Raw genomic sequence first — 17,266 nt, forward strand, 5'->3', positions numbered from 1 at the left:
TAAATCACAGAATCTATATTTGAGTTTCAGTTGAGTTTAAAGTTATTATTTAATACAGTTCCAAGATAAAAATATTTTGAAAAACAATAAGGACGCTAATAATTGAGCTACGCATGATGGGATGTAGAGATTGGTCCCAATACCTTCGGCATATTTATAATACGTACCTACACACGTTTCATTGACTTAATTCGGTTTATTAGATAGGGCTTTATTGTATCTACTCCTCACAAAACAAGAAAAGAAAAGTAAAATTGAGTTGGTCATATTTAGTTAATTTGCACATTTTTTCCTAGAAGAGCTCAAAACACTGCAAGTTTAAGAAACTCTTTACAAATTGAGTTAACGAAACCCACAAACTTGCAGGATCAGTTCCCCGTAACCCATGGCAAAGAAACCATGGTCTGGTTAACGTTGTTTGCGAATATTATTACGATATTGACACAGCGTGATCATTAATACAGCCGAAGGGCCCACTTATTAATTTTAATAAATGGGGTGACTCGCTCTGAGGGGCGACGACAGTCCGCTACGTTTGTTTTATTATTTGTGATTTTTATGGCTATGTTTTTACCATGAATTATTTATGGTTTTGAAATTATACAATATCGCACCTTCGGTAGAACAAGGGCACAATTGCACTTTTTGCAATTTTACAGGAGAGCTATTTTAAGATTTTTATTGGATTTAATATGGTCTAGCTCTGATAATATTGCTGTAAAGTGGTCCACCTTTGCATGACATAAACTATATACTATATACTTTTAACGCGCATTGCTTGCAAGAATAAAAAGCTTTTAGTTTTTTTTATATTAATTTTCTTTTCAAGGAAGGGGTTCATTTATGCCCTTGTTCCACCAATATCTAAATTATTTCGTAGTTATGACCAATTTGAGCTTTAATTTAGGATGATGTTGGAATAAAAATAAGCAGTGTTTTTGCATAAATAATGTATTTTTTTATTAATTTAAAAGTGTGCAGTAACTTCACACAAAAAAAGTGAACAAAACTTAGAGATAACATGACTTTTTAGTATTTATCTATAGAAAAGCGAAAGGTCACTGATTGACTCACTCATCACAAAATGTCAGAAACTATAACACCTACAAAGTTGAAATTTGGCAGGTAGGTTCCTTATAGGGTGTAGATATCCGCTAAGAACGGATTTTACGAAACTCCTACCCTGAGGGGGTTAGACGGGGTACACGCGTACGAAGTCATGGGCGGCCGTTAGTTCTTTAATCAGTCTTCACTCTTTTGTAACTACTGTTCCAAAACAAATAATAGCAAAACTCTGGAAATACTGTAGCAAATCTCTGGAAATACGCTCGTAATTACTTATAAAATAATAAAATTTTAATAAAAATAACATAAACTTAACAAAAAAATAGTCTCTTTATGTTTTATTCAGTACCTACACTGTTTTTAATTATAATTTAATCCTTTCATAATGGAGTTTTAGTTAAATTGTTAAATTTCTAAGCACATTTTTTGGAATTGCACTCGACTTTAAGACCAAAGAATAAAAAAAATTGGACGGACAAGGGCATAACTGTCTGAACGACTTTTTCCCTCCAATTTTTGAATTACTTACTAGGCATAAGTGTGATAGATGTGACCTTGTCACTCCAGAAACCAAAAACATTAAAGGGCATATTTACCATTGCGGCGTTAGCGCTCCAAATGACAAATACTTCATTCCCCGCCGACGGCGCAACTGACCAATGAGACTTTGTCGTGTCAGAACAGTAAAATAAAAGCGCCAATAAGACAAAGCCGCTTTTTGCCCCTGGCGATTTTTTGAAGGAATTAAACGGGTGTTATTGTCTCTCCAGTTGAAAACACATTTTTAAAGTATTTCTGCATACTTAACTCATTTTTGCAATTTTTGACAATTGTGCCCTTGTTCTACCGAAGGTGCGATATGTGTCTTGGAGCATCAATTTTAAGTTCATATGGCTTCATGTAGCATGGTTATAGTTTGTAAGCACCTATCTGGTTATTTGCCTGCCTATTGACTAAAACAGTTTTATACTCAAATCTCTATTTTCTCTTTAAGAGCCCATTGAAAGAAAAACAGATTTTGGTCTTAGGTATTCATCATTTTTTGCGTATTATCAATAAAATTACAAAGCGCGCCTTCTAAATTTTTAAAGCAATGTCTCAGTGCATTGATACATTTCAACGTTTCGCGTTCTGTGTAGGAACTAAGCTGCATGTAAAATTGAAGTTAAAGCTCTTTAATCGTGGTTAAAGCCATTGTTCGAAATTATTCACAAACTGAACATCGGTAAGACTTCATGTCAAAAGTCAGTTGGCAATCAGAGCGTGGATTCAACCCTCTGCTGCAAAACACCATAAAAGTGTTTGGGCCTCGGCGCGTGCCGCCCGCGGCGCATCACCGAATTGCGTTTTAACCTAATTACGGAATGATATAATTTTTCGGTTCCTTCATAATCAGATAACGCAGACATTATCGAATTAAACCGTCGTTTTCCAGCGGGCGGGATCGCGGGCGCAGCTGTACCGTCAATAAATTATTCACGATAACTTTGTTAGCCTCGTTTTAAAGTGTCATAGCCGTAAAAGTTAAATACTGTTTGTTTGTTTAGCAAAAACAGCGAATTTTGGAGTTTAACCAGATTTTGGGACTGATGATTATACTTAGAAAGCATTTATTCAACAAAAAAAACATGAATTTGAATATCGTCAATGGTAGGTAATCGTCGTGCATTAAAAAAGTTAAACAATTTCTCGCAGCGAGACAAGAAAATCTCCAGAAACGAAAAAAATATAATTCAGAGTTTTTCTATTTTATGTTCAAAGCTCATCAGCTTAAATCAAAATGTGATCATTTATGATGACTCTACAAAATACCTTGTAAAAGAAGAAACACTGGTGTAATTAGAAACAAATACACCCTGCTCCATAGAAACTAACCCAATGACCCCTTATCGTAGTAAAATAACATTACATTACTATGATTTGGCAAAGATAAGTGTGTCCCATAATACAAAAGCAGTTTCCCATAGTAATCGGATACTGCGGCTGCGCTGGCACGCGTCGAGAGAAAACACGCCTATAGGGAGACTAAAATTACGGTTTGGGACAAATTGTGCCCACATCTAACGTGAGAGTGTTGATACATATCTGATATGGAATACAGTAATACAAATCATTGCTGGACATTTGTACTCGTAGGCACGGTGGGAATGGGCTCTATTTGTTTTGGGGGTTTCTTTGTTTGTGCAGAATCAGATTTACTTATATTGTAAATTCACAAATATTGTCGATAACGAAAAGATATAAGTTAAGGAATATTTATTCTGGACAAAATATAGTAGGTACTAATTCAGGAAAATCCGTAGTAGCATTGTGGTAGCATGTTGCAGTGACGATTTTTACTGGGTTCATATTATTTACCTACCTTTTATGCCTGGAAATATAAAACGAGAAAACTGATGAAATGGTTTGCCAAAAATCATATTAACTGTTAACTAATTGAAATACCTAATGAATTTTACTGAATGTTATGGGGGTGTTTCGGGTACCTCAATAGACTTTGTTTTGATACTGTTTACACTTTACTCGTCTGCTCCAGAAAACTTAAAAACAATCCACCCAAATCTTCAGATAAAATTTATTGAAACATACTTTTGCACTTTTACAAAGACTTGATGCAGGATTCCTATCAGTCTTTCTTATTGTTTCCAGCTGAGTTCTTCGCTGTCGCATGCGATCAGGAGATTTGCGAAGCTCTACTAGTACCGGGACAAGGATATAGAGTACCTACTGAAAGTGGCTCTTATTAATCCTTTACAGCTTAAACCCAAACATAAAAGCCAGAATCACTAAAATTAATACTGTTCACAGTGTTTGTTTTATAGTTTAAAAATTTGACAGTAGTAGAATAATTTTGTTCTTCAGCAATATAAAATAGTCAAGTTAAAATATGTCCTACTTTCCTTTTTCTACTTTTTGGTTACAAAGGATAATGTCATTAGCAGCGGGCGACTGTATAAAACAAGCATTATTTTATTCGAAAATCAAATCTATAAAATATATTTTTTATATTTAAACGAGTAGTAGTAAGTTCAATATTTTCAATAAAATTTGATGTTGAAATTGCAGTTGATTGTCAGCTAAAATAAATTTTATAAAAAATAGCTAAAATGCTTTGAAGGAGGTCATAGAATCGTCGACAAATCCAAGACTCATCCAGTAACGAATTATATTATTATCTATGCTACACTCGCTGCACCTCAATTACCGCGGCGGCGCACGCGCCGATCCCCACGGGAGCGCGCACGCGACCGCCTCCTCCCAATTTATGAACAAAATAACTGTCCCATTTCAAATTCACAAATATCATTTTAGGGCGGTTCGTTTGGAGTATCAAAATCTAGAGTCTGTTTGAATATTCGAGAGAAATTGAAAAATAAATTTTCATAGGTAGGAGACTCGACATGGTCATGGTTGACCATGATAGTACTTTCCGCAATATCTATGTTGAAATTAGGCTCTTATTTGTATCGTATACATCTTATCATTATTAATAATGTCGTATACATTTATCATTATTCTCTCGAAAATTCAAACAGACTGCTAAGTAATTACATTAGTCCTCAATATAGTCCATAGTTTCCTATTATTTTAGTGCTAAGTTGTAATGTTTGCAATCATTCTGAAAAAGTAAGAGCTTTTAATCCTATTTTTAGACCACTAAACATCGAAATACGACGTTGACCTTACTGCACCAAATTACTATACAATAAAATATAGGAACAGCTACAGCAACATAGGTACGGAAAGAGCAACATTTTATCAGTAGTAGGTACGGAAAAAGGCAAAACCATGTAGTTTCAAAAACTAGTAAAATTAGAAGCCCAAATGTAGAACTCGTATTTTTTCTATAACTATAAAGTTGAAACTTTTTAGGCAATGTATGTGTAATTGAAAAAATCAATTCATGCCCTACCAACCTGATTATACCAAAAACACCAGTTTTTCGCAAGTTTAACTCCACTTTCTAATATATCCCACTTGTCATAACATAAATCGAACGTGTCCTGGCCTCATGTTAATCCCTTACAGTTAAGTCATGCTAACCTACATCAAAACGGCTCTAGGTAGAGCCTGAGTCAGTGCGAGCAGGCGCAGAGAGTGACGCCTAGCTGATTTATACCGCCCGTAACGTTGCACGCCGGTGCCCGCTCGCTCGCTTGTATAATTTATTGTAGGAGCTCTACTAGTGCTGTTGGCGAATCGATTGCGAATCGATGCTCGTTACTGTCGATAATATGTTAAGTCTAGGCCAAAATCCTCTAATACGCATCTGGTAAACTAGGGTTGCACGAACAAAAGAAACGATTGAGGTATGTAGGTAACCTGCAGTAAATGCAGTACATGCAGTAGCATGTCAGTAGGAATTATTATGTCAAATAAATATAGAGAAACTTGATATAACTAGAGTCAGTTTGTGAAGGGCGGTGCAGTAACCCGGTTATTGTCAGAAGAATAAAAAGCTAATTTTCATTAGCAAGGTATTAGTGGCAAGATTCCGTGGCTAATCTTTTCCAGACAGTTTATGGACATGCATGCATTGACACGCCATTTGACTGCAACCTAAAATCGACGAGTCCCGAAATCTATTTTTGGCAAGGAATAGTCATATCGATAATGTAGAGCAACACTATTGGTACGTGTGACGTGAGGGCTCCGCTTGACCAGGGCCTAGGCCGGATTGCGCCGATTTATTGTTCGTATTTATAGTTTATGCGACTTGAGAGTTTTGGAATAGAAACAGCGATGGTGACGCTTCGATACAATGGCGCTATGTGAGCAACAACTCGTATTGTTAACTTTATTCCAAGCTTCATTCAATGCGTCTCGAGGCCGTGAAGCAAACGATTGAGTACTAATAAAATAAGTGATTTGAAATTGAAACGATTTGTTTGTTCGCAATCGTCGTACCTGCAATAGGCAGAACTATGGAATACATTTACAATGTAAATTCTACTAGTTTTTTAACGATATTGTATAACAATGTATGGTGTACTTACCATAGTGGTTGCTGGTAAAGTGCGGCCTGGCCTGGGTTCGATTGGATCCCGAGGACACCTGAAACAAATAATACTGCATTTACTTATATGTTTATACAAAAAAGTCAACCTAAATCATACTAACTTAAAACAAAATATACATTCAGTATATCAGTCAGTCAAAAACTTTGGTATTTATTAAATATGTATATCGCAATTAAATCACTTCACATTTGTACATTTTTTAAAGCCCAGGCCTAGTTACTCAGAATAGAAATTGACATCAACTTTTTTACAATGAGTAGATCTAATTATATATAGTAAAATGTAAAAAAAACATCAAAAAATCAAGATTAAAATGTGAAAAAACAAACTAATAAAGCTTGTAACGTACTTTTAAGAAGCTACCTACGCGCCGTAGATAAGGAGATGCTACGAAGATGCTACGAAAGCTCTGAATTGAGATTGCGTGATGTTTTTCCAGATATTTGTTTGTTATTTCATTTTTAGGACTACTTCAATTGTAAACAAGGTTTTTTAATGCTTCTTAATAACTGTCTCTAGTGCGCATATTTGATGCTAGATAATAAAATTGTGTATTTTTCAAATTGACGGATTAAAAGGACCGAAACTAAATTAAGACCAGATTAAGAGCAATTAAGTTCTTAAACAATAGGTTATTAGAACTACTCATTATCCTTGTCAACCAGCAAAGACTAAACCATAAATTTTCTTCTAAAAATAATAAAATACGTATTTGTTCCACGAAGAACGTTGTAAATATTCAAAACAAAAAAGGTAAAACATTGCAAACACAATGGCAAGCGCACAAAAGATTTCAGATCTGAAATCATTCTGAAAAAAGGCTGAAAGATAAAAAAAGCGATCAGCGTCGCAGCCGGCGTAAGCGTTCAATAGGCTCGCGTGGAAATGCGAAAATCGCTTCGATCGATCTTAGGGTGGCACGCGTTGGGGATTGGTCGATGGGCGTGGTGGATTTATCGGCTAGTCTACGGCGACCAATGGCGGCGGCGGCAAAATGAGGGGTTGGGGGTGTGGGGTTCGGGGTGGTCTCAGTGCGCTAGTCGAATCGGGCCGGGGCGGTCGCCATCATGCTCGGCACCATGATGTACCCTGGCGCGGAGGAAGAGGACTTGCGAGTGCCCCCCATCCAGCTCGAACATCTACCCGAAGTGTTCCTATGTACGTAAAGTTTGTTGTGTGCCGTGTTAGTGTTGTGCTCCCAAGCCTTATGGGGCAAGTTTCAGTGATTTTAGACTATCGTCTGGGTGTTTACGAGTAGTACAGAAGGAATTCTTCAGATATGTTTAAAAAACGTTAAACTGGTATTTTTGGTCAAAGCAACAATCAACTATGACGGTGTTTCTCCATTAAACGCCTGTTAAGCTTAGTGCACATTAACTTTCTAAAAGTTTTTAGTCATAGTAATTGATGTAAAATACACTTAATGAACGTTAAAAAAGTATTCAAAACATGTAAAACTTTGTAAAAGTAGCAAAGCAATACAACCAAAATAGCAATAATTAATGTATAGACACATTTGTATGGTACATCAAGCAAATACAACTTTTTCGTACCTCATTTTAGAATTTTCTTTGTTTTTCTTAATCCCAGCTTCAAAAGTCGACCACTGTGCGGTTTTTGCACGACTATACGAGTACGAATTTTCTCTCGTTTGTCTTCTGTTTTGTCATCAATCCAGATTCCAGCCCATGAGCTGTGTAAAAAATAAAAAAATACTTTTTAGTTTGTTATGTTAGTTAGGTATTTTGCTGACACGGCGATAGGTATTTGCATTGAGATTTATTTAGACTGCATACATGACATGCCAGTTACCTACTTAAAACAATGTATAAGAATAATAAGCAACAAATTAACAATAATCACACTTTCTTCATTCGCGTTAAACTGTTAAAGCTACAGGACTTGTTCAATCAATGCAAATGGCGCGTTTCAGTAATTAGGATGTTAAGTTGGACTGAAAGATACCAAACTTAAATACCTACTTAATTTTATTTGAATAAATTTATAAAAAAACCTACTGAAACTGGGCAGCGCAGGACCGGTCGTTGTGGAAATCCTCGGGGAGGCCTTTTTCCAGACAGCAGACGTCATTTGGCTGAAACGATACAAATTATTTAAAAATATTTTATTTAGGAGATAGAGATTACGTCGTTTTATAATGTTTTGTTCTATTGAATAAACCGAACTTATTTACTTATTTATAACCAGTTTTGGATTTCATTGGGAAACTTATTTATTATTATTATTGGTTTTTGGGCCTTCATTCATTTGCGCCAGCTCGACCAGGTTTGATCTATTGTGGCAGCCCTTGTCTTTAGAGTTCACTGCTTAGTCCCGTTGAGTCTATAAATTTCCAGATTCTTTGGAGCGTGATATCTGCTATCTCATTCGGGTGCATGATGTGGCGCCCGAGATAGATACTTCTTTTGCTCATAAGCGGGCCGCATGAGCAAAGAACATGCGTGGCCGTTTCTTCTTCTTTGGGAAACTTCATAAAATTGATAATTTACGTAAAATGAACACAGTTTCCATTTACTATCTAACTGAAAAGATTTTGGACCATTTTAACCGCCTCTGTGGTCTAGTGGTAAGACCACCTGCTTCAGACGCAGAGGTCCCGGGTCCGATTCCCAGTGGGGGCAGATTTTTCTGTTCGGTTTGGTTGATTGTAGGGCTTGTTCTAAGACCACCATCTTACCTAAGTCTGTCGCCATAACAACAATGTTAACAGCATTGTTGTGTTCCGGCAGTTAGAGGTAAGATAGTCAGTTCCTCCGTGGTTTGAGGATTCCGGGTGAAACTCGCTTCCACCTTCGGCCTGATCATCACTTACCAGCAGGTGAGATACAGCCAAGAGCTTCCTCGTTGTGGATTAAAAAAAGTTTCATTGAATAATAGCTGTACCTAAGCTTCGCCATTTAATAAAATATCAATGTTTAATAATAATAATTTGTTTTATCATTTGAGTTTCCAAAACGTTTTCTTTCAATACAACAACATGTAAACATGTTGCAGCTAGTATCCCGAAGTGTGGCGGCTGTCATGAGATGATAGTGGACCGGTACGTGCTGAAGGTGTCCGACCGGACGTGGCACGCGGGCTGCCTGCGGTGCGTCGAGTGCCGCGCCATGCTGTCCGGGAAATGCTTCGCGAGGAATAACCAGCTGTACTGTACGGACGATTTCTTCAAGTAAGCCGCTTTAATAATATCGCCAATTAAAGATTTAGTGCATGGAGTAGTACCTAAGTAGGTACTGCTGAGATAGCGAGACACAGAGCCACGCTGGCCAGGAAATGCCTTGCACGGAAAAACCAGTACCTAGGTACTCACGGACGATTTCTTCAAGTAAGACGCTTTAATAATATCGACAAATGTAGACTTAAGCGCATGACTGGAGCTAACCGACTACTAAAGGTTTGGTGCTGCGTAGAGTGCCGCGCCATGCTGTCCGGGAAATGCTTCGCGAGGAATAACCAGCTGTACTGCACGGACGATTTCTTCAAGTAAGCCGCGTTAATATGAAGCTGGTACTACCTACCAGATGCAGATCTGCGGTCTTGAGATTTAAAGCCACCTTTCAACCTCAACCATAAGCAGTATTTTATTGAATCTCATAAAGAGCCATCCTGACTAAATAAATGTAATATCGGACTCACGTCATAAGCTAAATTCGAATGTTTGTTTGCGATAAACATCGCTCTGAAAATGTTTTACCTACATTGGAAAGCTCTCACAGTAGCTACGAATGACATGATCAATTCGCAAAATAAGTACTTAGAACAACACCGCTCCGCTGCACATTATTTATACTTACCTAACGTAGTGTAGCTGCGTAGGTAGTAGCGAATGCTAAATGATTCATTGTTGACAAATTCTGAATCCAGTTCTATTACCTATCTGCCTACTTATATTTAAGTTCAAAACACGTTGATAATGTTGGTTGTCCCAGACGAATCTAATGATTCAATGTCGTCTACCCCACAAACTCTAATGTTCTCATGCGTTAGATACCTGCACTCCTAAGTCCTACGTATATTTAAGTTCAAAACACGTTGATAATGTTGTTGTTATTGCGGCTGTTGTCCCAGGCGGTTCGGCACCAAGTGCGCGGGCTGCGGGCAGGGCATCCCTCCGACGCAGGTGGTGCGCCGCGCCCAGTCCCACGTGTACCACCTACGCTGCTTCGCCTGTGCAGCCTGTGCTAGAACCCTCAATACTGGCGACGAGTTCTACCTGATGGAGGACGGGAAACTGGTCTGCAAGCCGGACTATGAAGCGGCGAGAGCGAAAGGTGAGGTATTAAATTGAACTGGAACTTCTTGGGTGATGCGATGTTGAAACTATTGAAATATTAGCTTAGGTACATCTTACATAGAGGTTTTTTAGCGAGATATTGCGATCTTATTCCCGACATACAGAACTTTTCTTTCACCCTTTCGTCATTTTACAATCTTTTTATTTGACTTGCAATGTTCTTATTCCTTACTTAATTTTGCCAACTTTTTATGACCCTTTGTTATTTAACCCTCGCTGCAGGATTAAGGTGACGTGTACACTGATTTTTTGCACCTTCTTTCTTTCCAGTCAAATATTTTTTTCAGAAAGTTGTTAAATATCAAATAGACCGATAGACCTTATAAAATCACAAACCATACCTTATAGCACAACCATCAGATCTATGTGATATCCAGCGCCTTTCTCTTTTGCACCCTAGCGTTTCCAAAGGAAAGGTAGCCCGCACCAAAAAGGTCTTCTAAGGCTAAACTGAATTCCACGACAGGAGGCGAGGGTTCCCTGGACGGGGACGCGGCTAGCAAGCGGCCCCGGACCACCATCACAGCGAAGCAACTGGAGACCCTGAAGAGTGCCTACAGCAGTAGTCCGAAGCCTGCGAGGCATGTCAGGGAACAGCTGGCCCATGATACAGGGCTCGACATGCGGGTGGTTCAAGTCTGGTTTCAAAACAGGTGAGAAATAAATCCACTTATTACCTTTAACTATAACAAACAACAATGTTTTTTGTGTTTGACTGCCTTTTACCAGATGATAAAGGTATAAACTTGCCCAGGAAAATATCTTTAGTAGGCTCTCTCATGTGTTAAAGATTTAACCAAAACTTCGTATGGTAACGTGTCAAATTAAGCATAAAGTTTTCGTATAGTTTATGCTACACATATCGCTATTTTATTTTGTAAACCTGCCTCGTAGTTTAAGTACCCGTACACGGTGTCGAATTAACTTCTTCTTATCAGATTTGACACGAATTAGATATGCAAGGTATAAAAATCGTTACTTCAACCATAAAGAATGAATAAAGCGAGACATTCGAATCAATTTTGCATACATCGAGAATATATGGGAAGCGAGTTAGCACAAATGATTTTGAAATGGTCACTGACTTAACAAGACGTAAACAGAGATTAGAAGTTTTATGACCAACTAGAACTAAACAGTAAAACTTTAGAAAGAAAATATCAACTGGCACTGCCAATAAAAATTACATAAAAATTGTTCATGTGGAACTCCATAAATTAACAAACATATTATTTTTATTTTAGTTTCTAAGAAAGATTCTTTTAATTTATAATTTATTATCGAATAGGTTATTGCGTAGGCATTTCATTACAAATTATAATCGTGGTCATTTTAATTATTGAAAAACTTTTCAGTTTTGGTACCTACTGAAATTGCTTAGGGACACCGGAAATACTTCACTGAAAGATATCTAATATCTATAGCCATCTGAAAATGAGACAGATATAAGTAGACTTGTCGTAAAAATATTATTAATTTGAATAGCAGTAACAAAATGCTGGCAAATTTTTGCAATAGGCAATTCCTGGAGGTCATCTATTGATCGAATTTATGAATACTTCAGCGTCAATCGGTAGGTCACTAAAGCGTTCAATAGCGACAATGACACGGCCTTGCTGCAATGATGACCTTTGTCCAGCGTGTTCCTCTTGTTGAATAAGTACAACGGTTTTGCATAAAACATAGTCAACGCAGGTACTTACATATTTTTTGTTATGTTCTATACTAGGAGCAGTTATGATTTTCAAAATATAAATGGCACTAATCACAACGAGCTTCGTGTTAAAGACAGACTATCGTCAACTGTGCAACTACGAATACTGAAGTTCTTTGGTCACGTCTCTAGAAATGAGAACTCGATGGAGAGACTGGTAGTTCAGGGCCAGGTTGAAGGCAAGAGAGCACGCGGTCGATTGCCAACCCGCTGGATAGACGCCATCACAAAGGCCACTGAGTCCACCATGGTCCAGTGTACTCGCGACGCCTCTAATCGTCAGAAATGGAAGCACATCGCCAGGAGAGCTACCCTCAGAGATGAAATTACCACCATGTACCTCGTGAGCGCAACCACGACCACTCTGACAAGAGTGCCCGACTAAGAAGAGAGAATCACAACGTTGCGGCATGGCTGTCTCGTGTTGCAACTTCTATTCTCGGTCGCGTTGGTTAATCTTAAACTTTTAACTTAGGTACAATTGAATGTGTTGCTAGACGCTTCATCATGTGGTTTCACGTTATATTGAGACCAGGAACACCTTCCTGCTATGGAGACTCATTGACTATAACTTTTTCGTATAACAGCTATGTATAATACTTTAAAATACGAAATTAAATTAATTGGATATGAAGTATTTTTGTAACATTCACAACAACACATCATCACAAAAAAAAAGGCTTTTCGATCACTTTTCGACTGGTTTGCGATTATAATGTGCACTTTGCTAGACCTCCTGTACCTATTCAATTCGTAGGCATAGGGTAGAGTCACAGTCACGGCAGCGGTCACGGCATGCTCCGCCTCGCCTCGTAAACCAGCTCGTATAGCTCGTATCGACGGCCATTTTACGGGAAACCAAACCTATCGCATAAACTATGAATATACCAACTAAAGTCCTTATTGCTACGTCTAAATGTTTGTCATGGAACATTATTGCCAAAGCTAACTTAAGTGCTATAAAAATAACTTCTAGCTACAACTTTAGTTTCTAAGTGCACGTGGTGTCACAGTAGCGGGTACGGTATGCACGCGGCTTCGCCTCGTAAACCAGCTCGTATCGACGGCCATTTTACATGGAACGAAACCTATTGTGCGTTCACTGATATAAGAAAACTAACAGCTGTGGCTAACGGAGTTTTATGCTTTATGACTGAGTTTTTTTTAACAAAATTGTATTTTTAAAGATCTAAGTTAAAATGTTAAAGTGGGGCCTAGTACTACAACGAAGTACGTACGGCGATAATATTGTATAAGCTGTAAATATTTTCAGGAGAACGTTTTGAACTGTGTAAAACGGTGTTATCATTTTGCGTAAAAAAGCTCAACATAGAATTTTCAGTACACACTTAGTCCAGTAGAATTAGCTTTTAAATCGGAAATAATTCCTACAAAAGATTTTATTGTTTTAATGGCTTCATTGGTTGCCCATTAAGACTCTCCTAAGTTTTCGACTTCGACGGAGTTGTGCTTAAGTGGTGGGGGCCCCCGAAAGGGGCATTTTTTCGGTTTTCCGGTTATACCGCGTAAAGGACTTACCCTATCAAAAAGTGGTCTTCATGACGGTTGAAGGGCACTTAATCCTGCATTGAATAAGAACAAATTCATATGTTTTGGACAAACCGTTCTCGCGCTAAAGTTCGGCAAAGTAGAAAATATACGTATATTTAATGACCCTCTCCACGTCCAATGGTTTGTTACCCACAGGCTTCCAAGTCTTGAAAAGGGCCACCTCAACCAGTGTAACCCTATCAAGGCTTACGAGCTTGATGCACCTATCCTTGTTCGTCCCAGCCGTTCCTTAACTGCGGTTGCTACACCTCTTCCTGGCACTCACCTGAACGACTCTGTGTTACCTACTGTGGCTGCCCCTCTTCCTTGTGTCCTCCTGCATGACTACGTTGCCTAGCCGTATGCCTGGTCTAAGGTTCGACGCCAAAAATCAACAACAACAAGTTCATATTAAAACGCTGGAGAGTTTTTTGTTTGTTTGTTTGAACGCGCTAATCTTAAGAATTACTAGTTTGATTGAAATCATTATTTTTGTGTTGAATAGCTCATACATTGAGGAAGGCTATAGGATATATACAATCACTCTACAACTAATAGAGGCGAATCAGTAAAGAAAAATGTTGCAAGCACGGGAAATAGTATTTAAACTATTTTCACTCGTACGAAGTTGATTTTGTGGCGTCGAACCTTGGACCAGGCATATGGCTAAGCAATGAAATCGTACAGGAGGGTACAAGGAAGAGGGGCAGCCACATTAGGTAACACAGAGTCGTTCAGGAGAGTGCCAGGAAGAGGTGCAGCAACCGCAGTTAAGGAACGGCTGGGACGAACAAGGATAAGCGAATCAAACTCGTGAGCCTTGTTAGGGTTACACTGGTTAAGGCGACCCTTTACAAGGCTTGGAAGCATGTGGGTAACAAGCCATTGGACGTGGAGAGGGTCATTAATTATACGTATATTTTCTACTTTGCCGAACTTTAGCGCGAGAACGGTTTGTCCAAAACATATGAATTTGGTCTTATTCAATGCAGGATTAAGTGCCCTTTAACCGTCATGAAGACCACTTTTCGATAGGGTAAGTCCTTTACAAGGTGTAACCGGAAAACCGAAAAAACGCCCCTTTCGGGGGCCCCCACCACTTAAGAACAACTCCGTCGAAGTCGAAAACTTAGGAGAGTCTTAATGGGCAACCAATGAAGCCATTAAAGCAAAAAAATCTTTTGTAGGAATTATTTCCGATTTAATCATTTTTTGTGTTTAATTCTACTGGCCTAACTCAAAAATTTTTGATCTAAAACATACAAATAACTAGGCAAATAAAACTAGTAGTAACAAAATATCTTAAGTCTAAGTCTTACAGTATCTTATAGGTGTAAGCATGTTTAAGAAAGTGGTACACTCGCATTATTAAGTTTTTTTTGGTAAGGTAGAAAAAATTCAAGAAAACTTACCATGTCGATATTTGTTTAGCTTTAAAAAACTACTAGAACATGGATTACGAAAGAGGCGATTACCCCATTCCAATCATCCGGCGCGGCTATATCGCCGCACGCGCTCCCTACGGCTGGGCGGGGGCACTTAAATTAATCAGCCTCTTTGTCGGCCCCCGCTGCGTTAATAACAACACGCAAAACACACTGGGAGCTGTTTGCACTACATATTATATGATTATTTGTTTTAATCGAAAGCAATCGGAGCGGCAAATGTTGAGTAATGAAAAACGAGAGCTCGCGTAGCAGGTTGAGATAATATTTTTCTGCTCGTTATAATTTCATGAAGGTTTGCTTGTTTATTTTGGAGTTTGACGACACTCGTTTCTTACTTGATATAAATATTTGTATCAATCTAATTATCAACCTACGGCGACTCAATATTTACTTATTTGTTCGCTTTTCCTGGCTCATATTTTCATGGTGTACGTGTTTTTAGAACTGAATAGGTAATAATCTTGAACTTGGCTATTCTGTTCATCTATGCCTAATAATGCAGAACTTGGTAACTGCAATATGGTTCTCCATCAGACAGATTTCAAATATGCTCATTGCTCAATCTTTTCTAGGTAGAAGCAAGATAAGAGATAGTAAGACTTTTTAATTGAATAGAACAACAGGACAGGAAAAAACTAATTCCATTTCCTTTTTTTACCAGACGAGCGAAAGAAAAGCGTCTAAAGAAAGACGCCGGGCGAACGCGCTGGTCCCAGTACTTCAGGTCCATGAAGAGCGGCGGAGGATCACCAAGACACGACCGATTGCTCGACAAGGACGAACTCAAGATTGATCTTGACTCTTTCAGTCATCATGGTGAGTGAAATCTTGAACTTGACTGAATTTAACATAGACCAAGATATTGTTAGTTGGTGCTGTTTTCATATAAGACTCAGTCGACGCAAAAGAACTTTAATTGAATTTTTAAAAGATTTGTATTGGCTCCTGAAAATTATTGAAAGTTAATTGACCAGTTGACAAAAATCTATTAAGTATTACCTATACTTTGTAAGGGCTTTTAAAAGCTTTTGCCATAAATTCGGCTTATGAATTGAAACTTAATATGATGTCACTTGTCCGCCAATGGTTTTTTTTTTAAATACAACAATAAAACACAACTAATTAATATTCTATCGGGAAACACCTGGAGGCAGCACAGGGCCAGTCGTTGTGGAAATCCTTGATCCCTTTGTCCATCACTGGACGTCATTTGACTGAAGCGAACGAATTAACATAATATTCTATCACACAGAACTCAGCAACGACAGCTACAGTACGGTGGCTTTGGGCGGCGAGGAAGGCTCCCCGGCGGGCGGGGGCGGCGCGGGCGCTACGGGGGGCGCGCGCTATGCCGCTACGCCGCCCTACCTGCGAACGCATTCGCCACCGCACCCGCATTACCACTACCCTCCAGATCACCTCGTTTACACCAATATCGGTAAGTAAATGATAGATGAAAAAATACTTCTTTCAAGTACTCTGTTACTCTTAAACAATCAAAGACATGCGAATTGCGAACCTGCTGCTTGTAAAAAATATCAAATACCTAAGTAACTGAAAATTCTTAAAATAATAAATTATACTTTTGTACGCATAGTTAGTGCTTCTTTACCCGTAATCTGAACGGTCGAGGCAAGCCACCCATATTCGTAGTTATTTGATTGCAACATTTGTCCAGTAAGGCACGTTTTAATGACATTTCTTCATCAGCCTCATTTTTGCCAGGCCAAGCGATGAGCGGCGCCGGCATCGGCGGAGCGGGAACGGGCGGAGCATCCGACCTCAGCAGTTCCTCATCTCCCGCTGCCGGGGGTTATCCCGATTTCCCACCGTCCCCTGACTCGTGGTTAGGAGAGCCTCACCACTACTCGCCTAGGGGATTCCCCTAGCGGCGGCCGCCGCCGGCGCACGCGCCGCCTGTGGCTCCACTCCAAGCGCCCTACCCGCTCGCGCAACCGCTGGAACTAGTGGTCAAGAGGGAGCTGTGATCGCTCCACAGTGAGCAGTTACGGATGTAAATAAATGGAAACAATATGTGTATAGGAGAATGACCAATGCGAACGCCGCGCATGGACAATCGGTAAAGTAGGGTATGGTTATGATGTGTTCGCAGGTGAAATCCTCTAACAGTCGCTAGTCGTGAGAAGGAATG

At 38.9% G+C, this 17,266-nt stretch overlaps 1 protein-coding gene across 1 annotated transcript; it reads left to right on the forward strand.

Annotated features, from left to right (window-relative positions):
- Window positions 1-7,152: 7,152 nt before the first annotated feature.
- LOC135088156 (LIM/homeobox protein Lhx3) lies at window positions 7,153-17,241 on the forward strand. The gene is made up of 7 exons (XM_063983042.1): window positions 7,153-7,244; window positions 9,102-9,276; window positions 10,176-10,378; window positions 10,871-11,054; window positions 15,776-15,930; window positions 16,367-16,552; window positions 16,840-17,241. The coding sequence occupies exons 1-7, from the start codon at window positions 7,154-7,156 to the stop codon at window positions 17,001-17,003; spliced, it is 1,158 nt and encodes a 385-aa protein (XP_063839112.1). The 5' UTR covers window position 7,153; the 3' UTR covers window positions 17,004-17,241.
- The last annotated feature ends 25 nt before the right edge of the window (window positions 17,242-17,266 follow it).

Source organism: Ostrinia nubilalis, chromosome 3 (assembly GCF_963855985.1).
Source record: "Ostrinia nubilalis chromosome 3, ilOstNubi1.1, whole genome shotgun sequence".
In the NCBI taxonomy this organism is placed as follows: domain Eukaryota; kingdom Metazoa; phylum Arthropoda; class Insecta; order Lepidoptera; family Crambidae; genus Ostrinia; species Ostrinia nubilalis.

Excerpts from the sequence above, each read along its gene's own strand:
- LOC135088156 (XM_063983042.1), top strand. The coding sequence starts at position 7,154 with ATGCTCGGCACCATGATGTACCCTGGCGCGGAGGAAGAGGACTTGCGA. Across the intron at positions 11,055-15,775 it reads CAAGTCTGGTTTCAAAACAG|ACGAGCGAAAGAAAAGCGTC; the intron begins GTGAGAAATAAA and ends TTTTTTTACCAG. Across the intron at positions 15,931-16,366 it reads TGACTCTTTCAGTCATCATG|AACTCAGCAACGACAGCTAC; the intron begins GTGAGTGAAATC and ends TCTATCACACAG.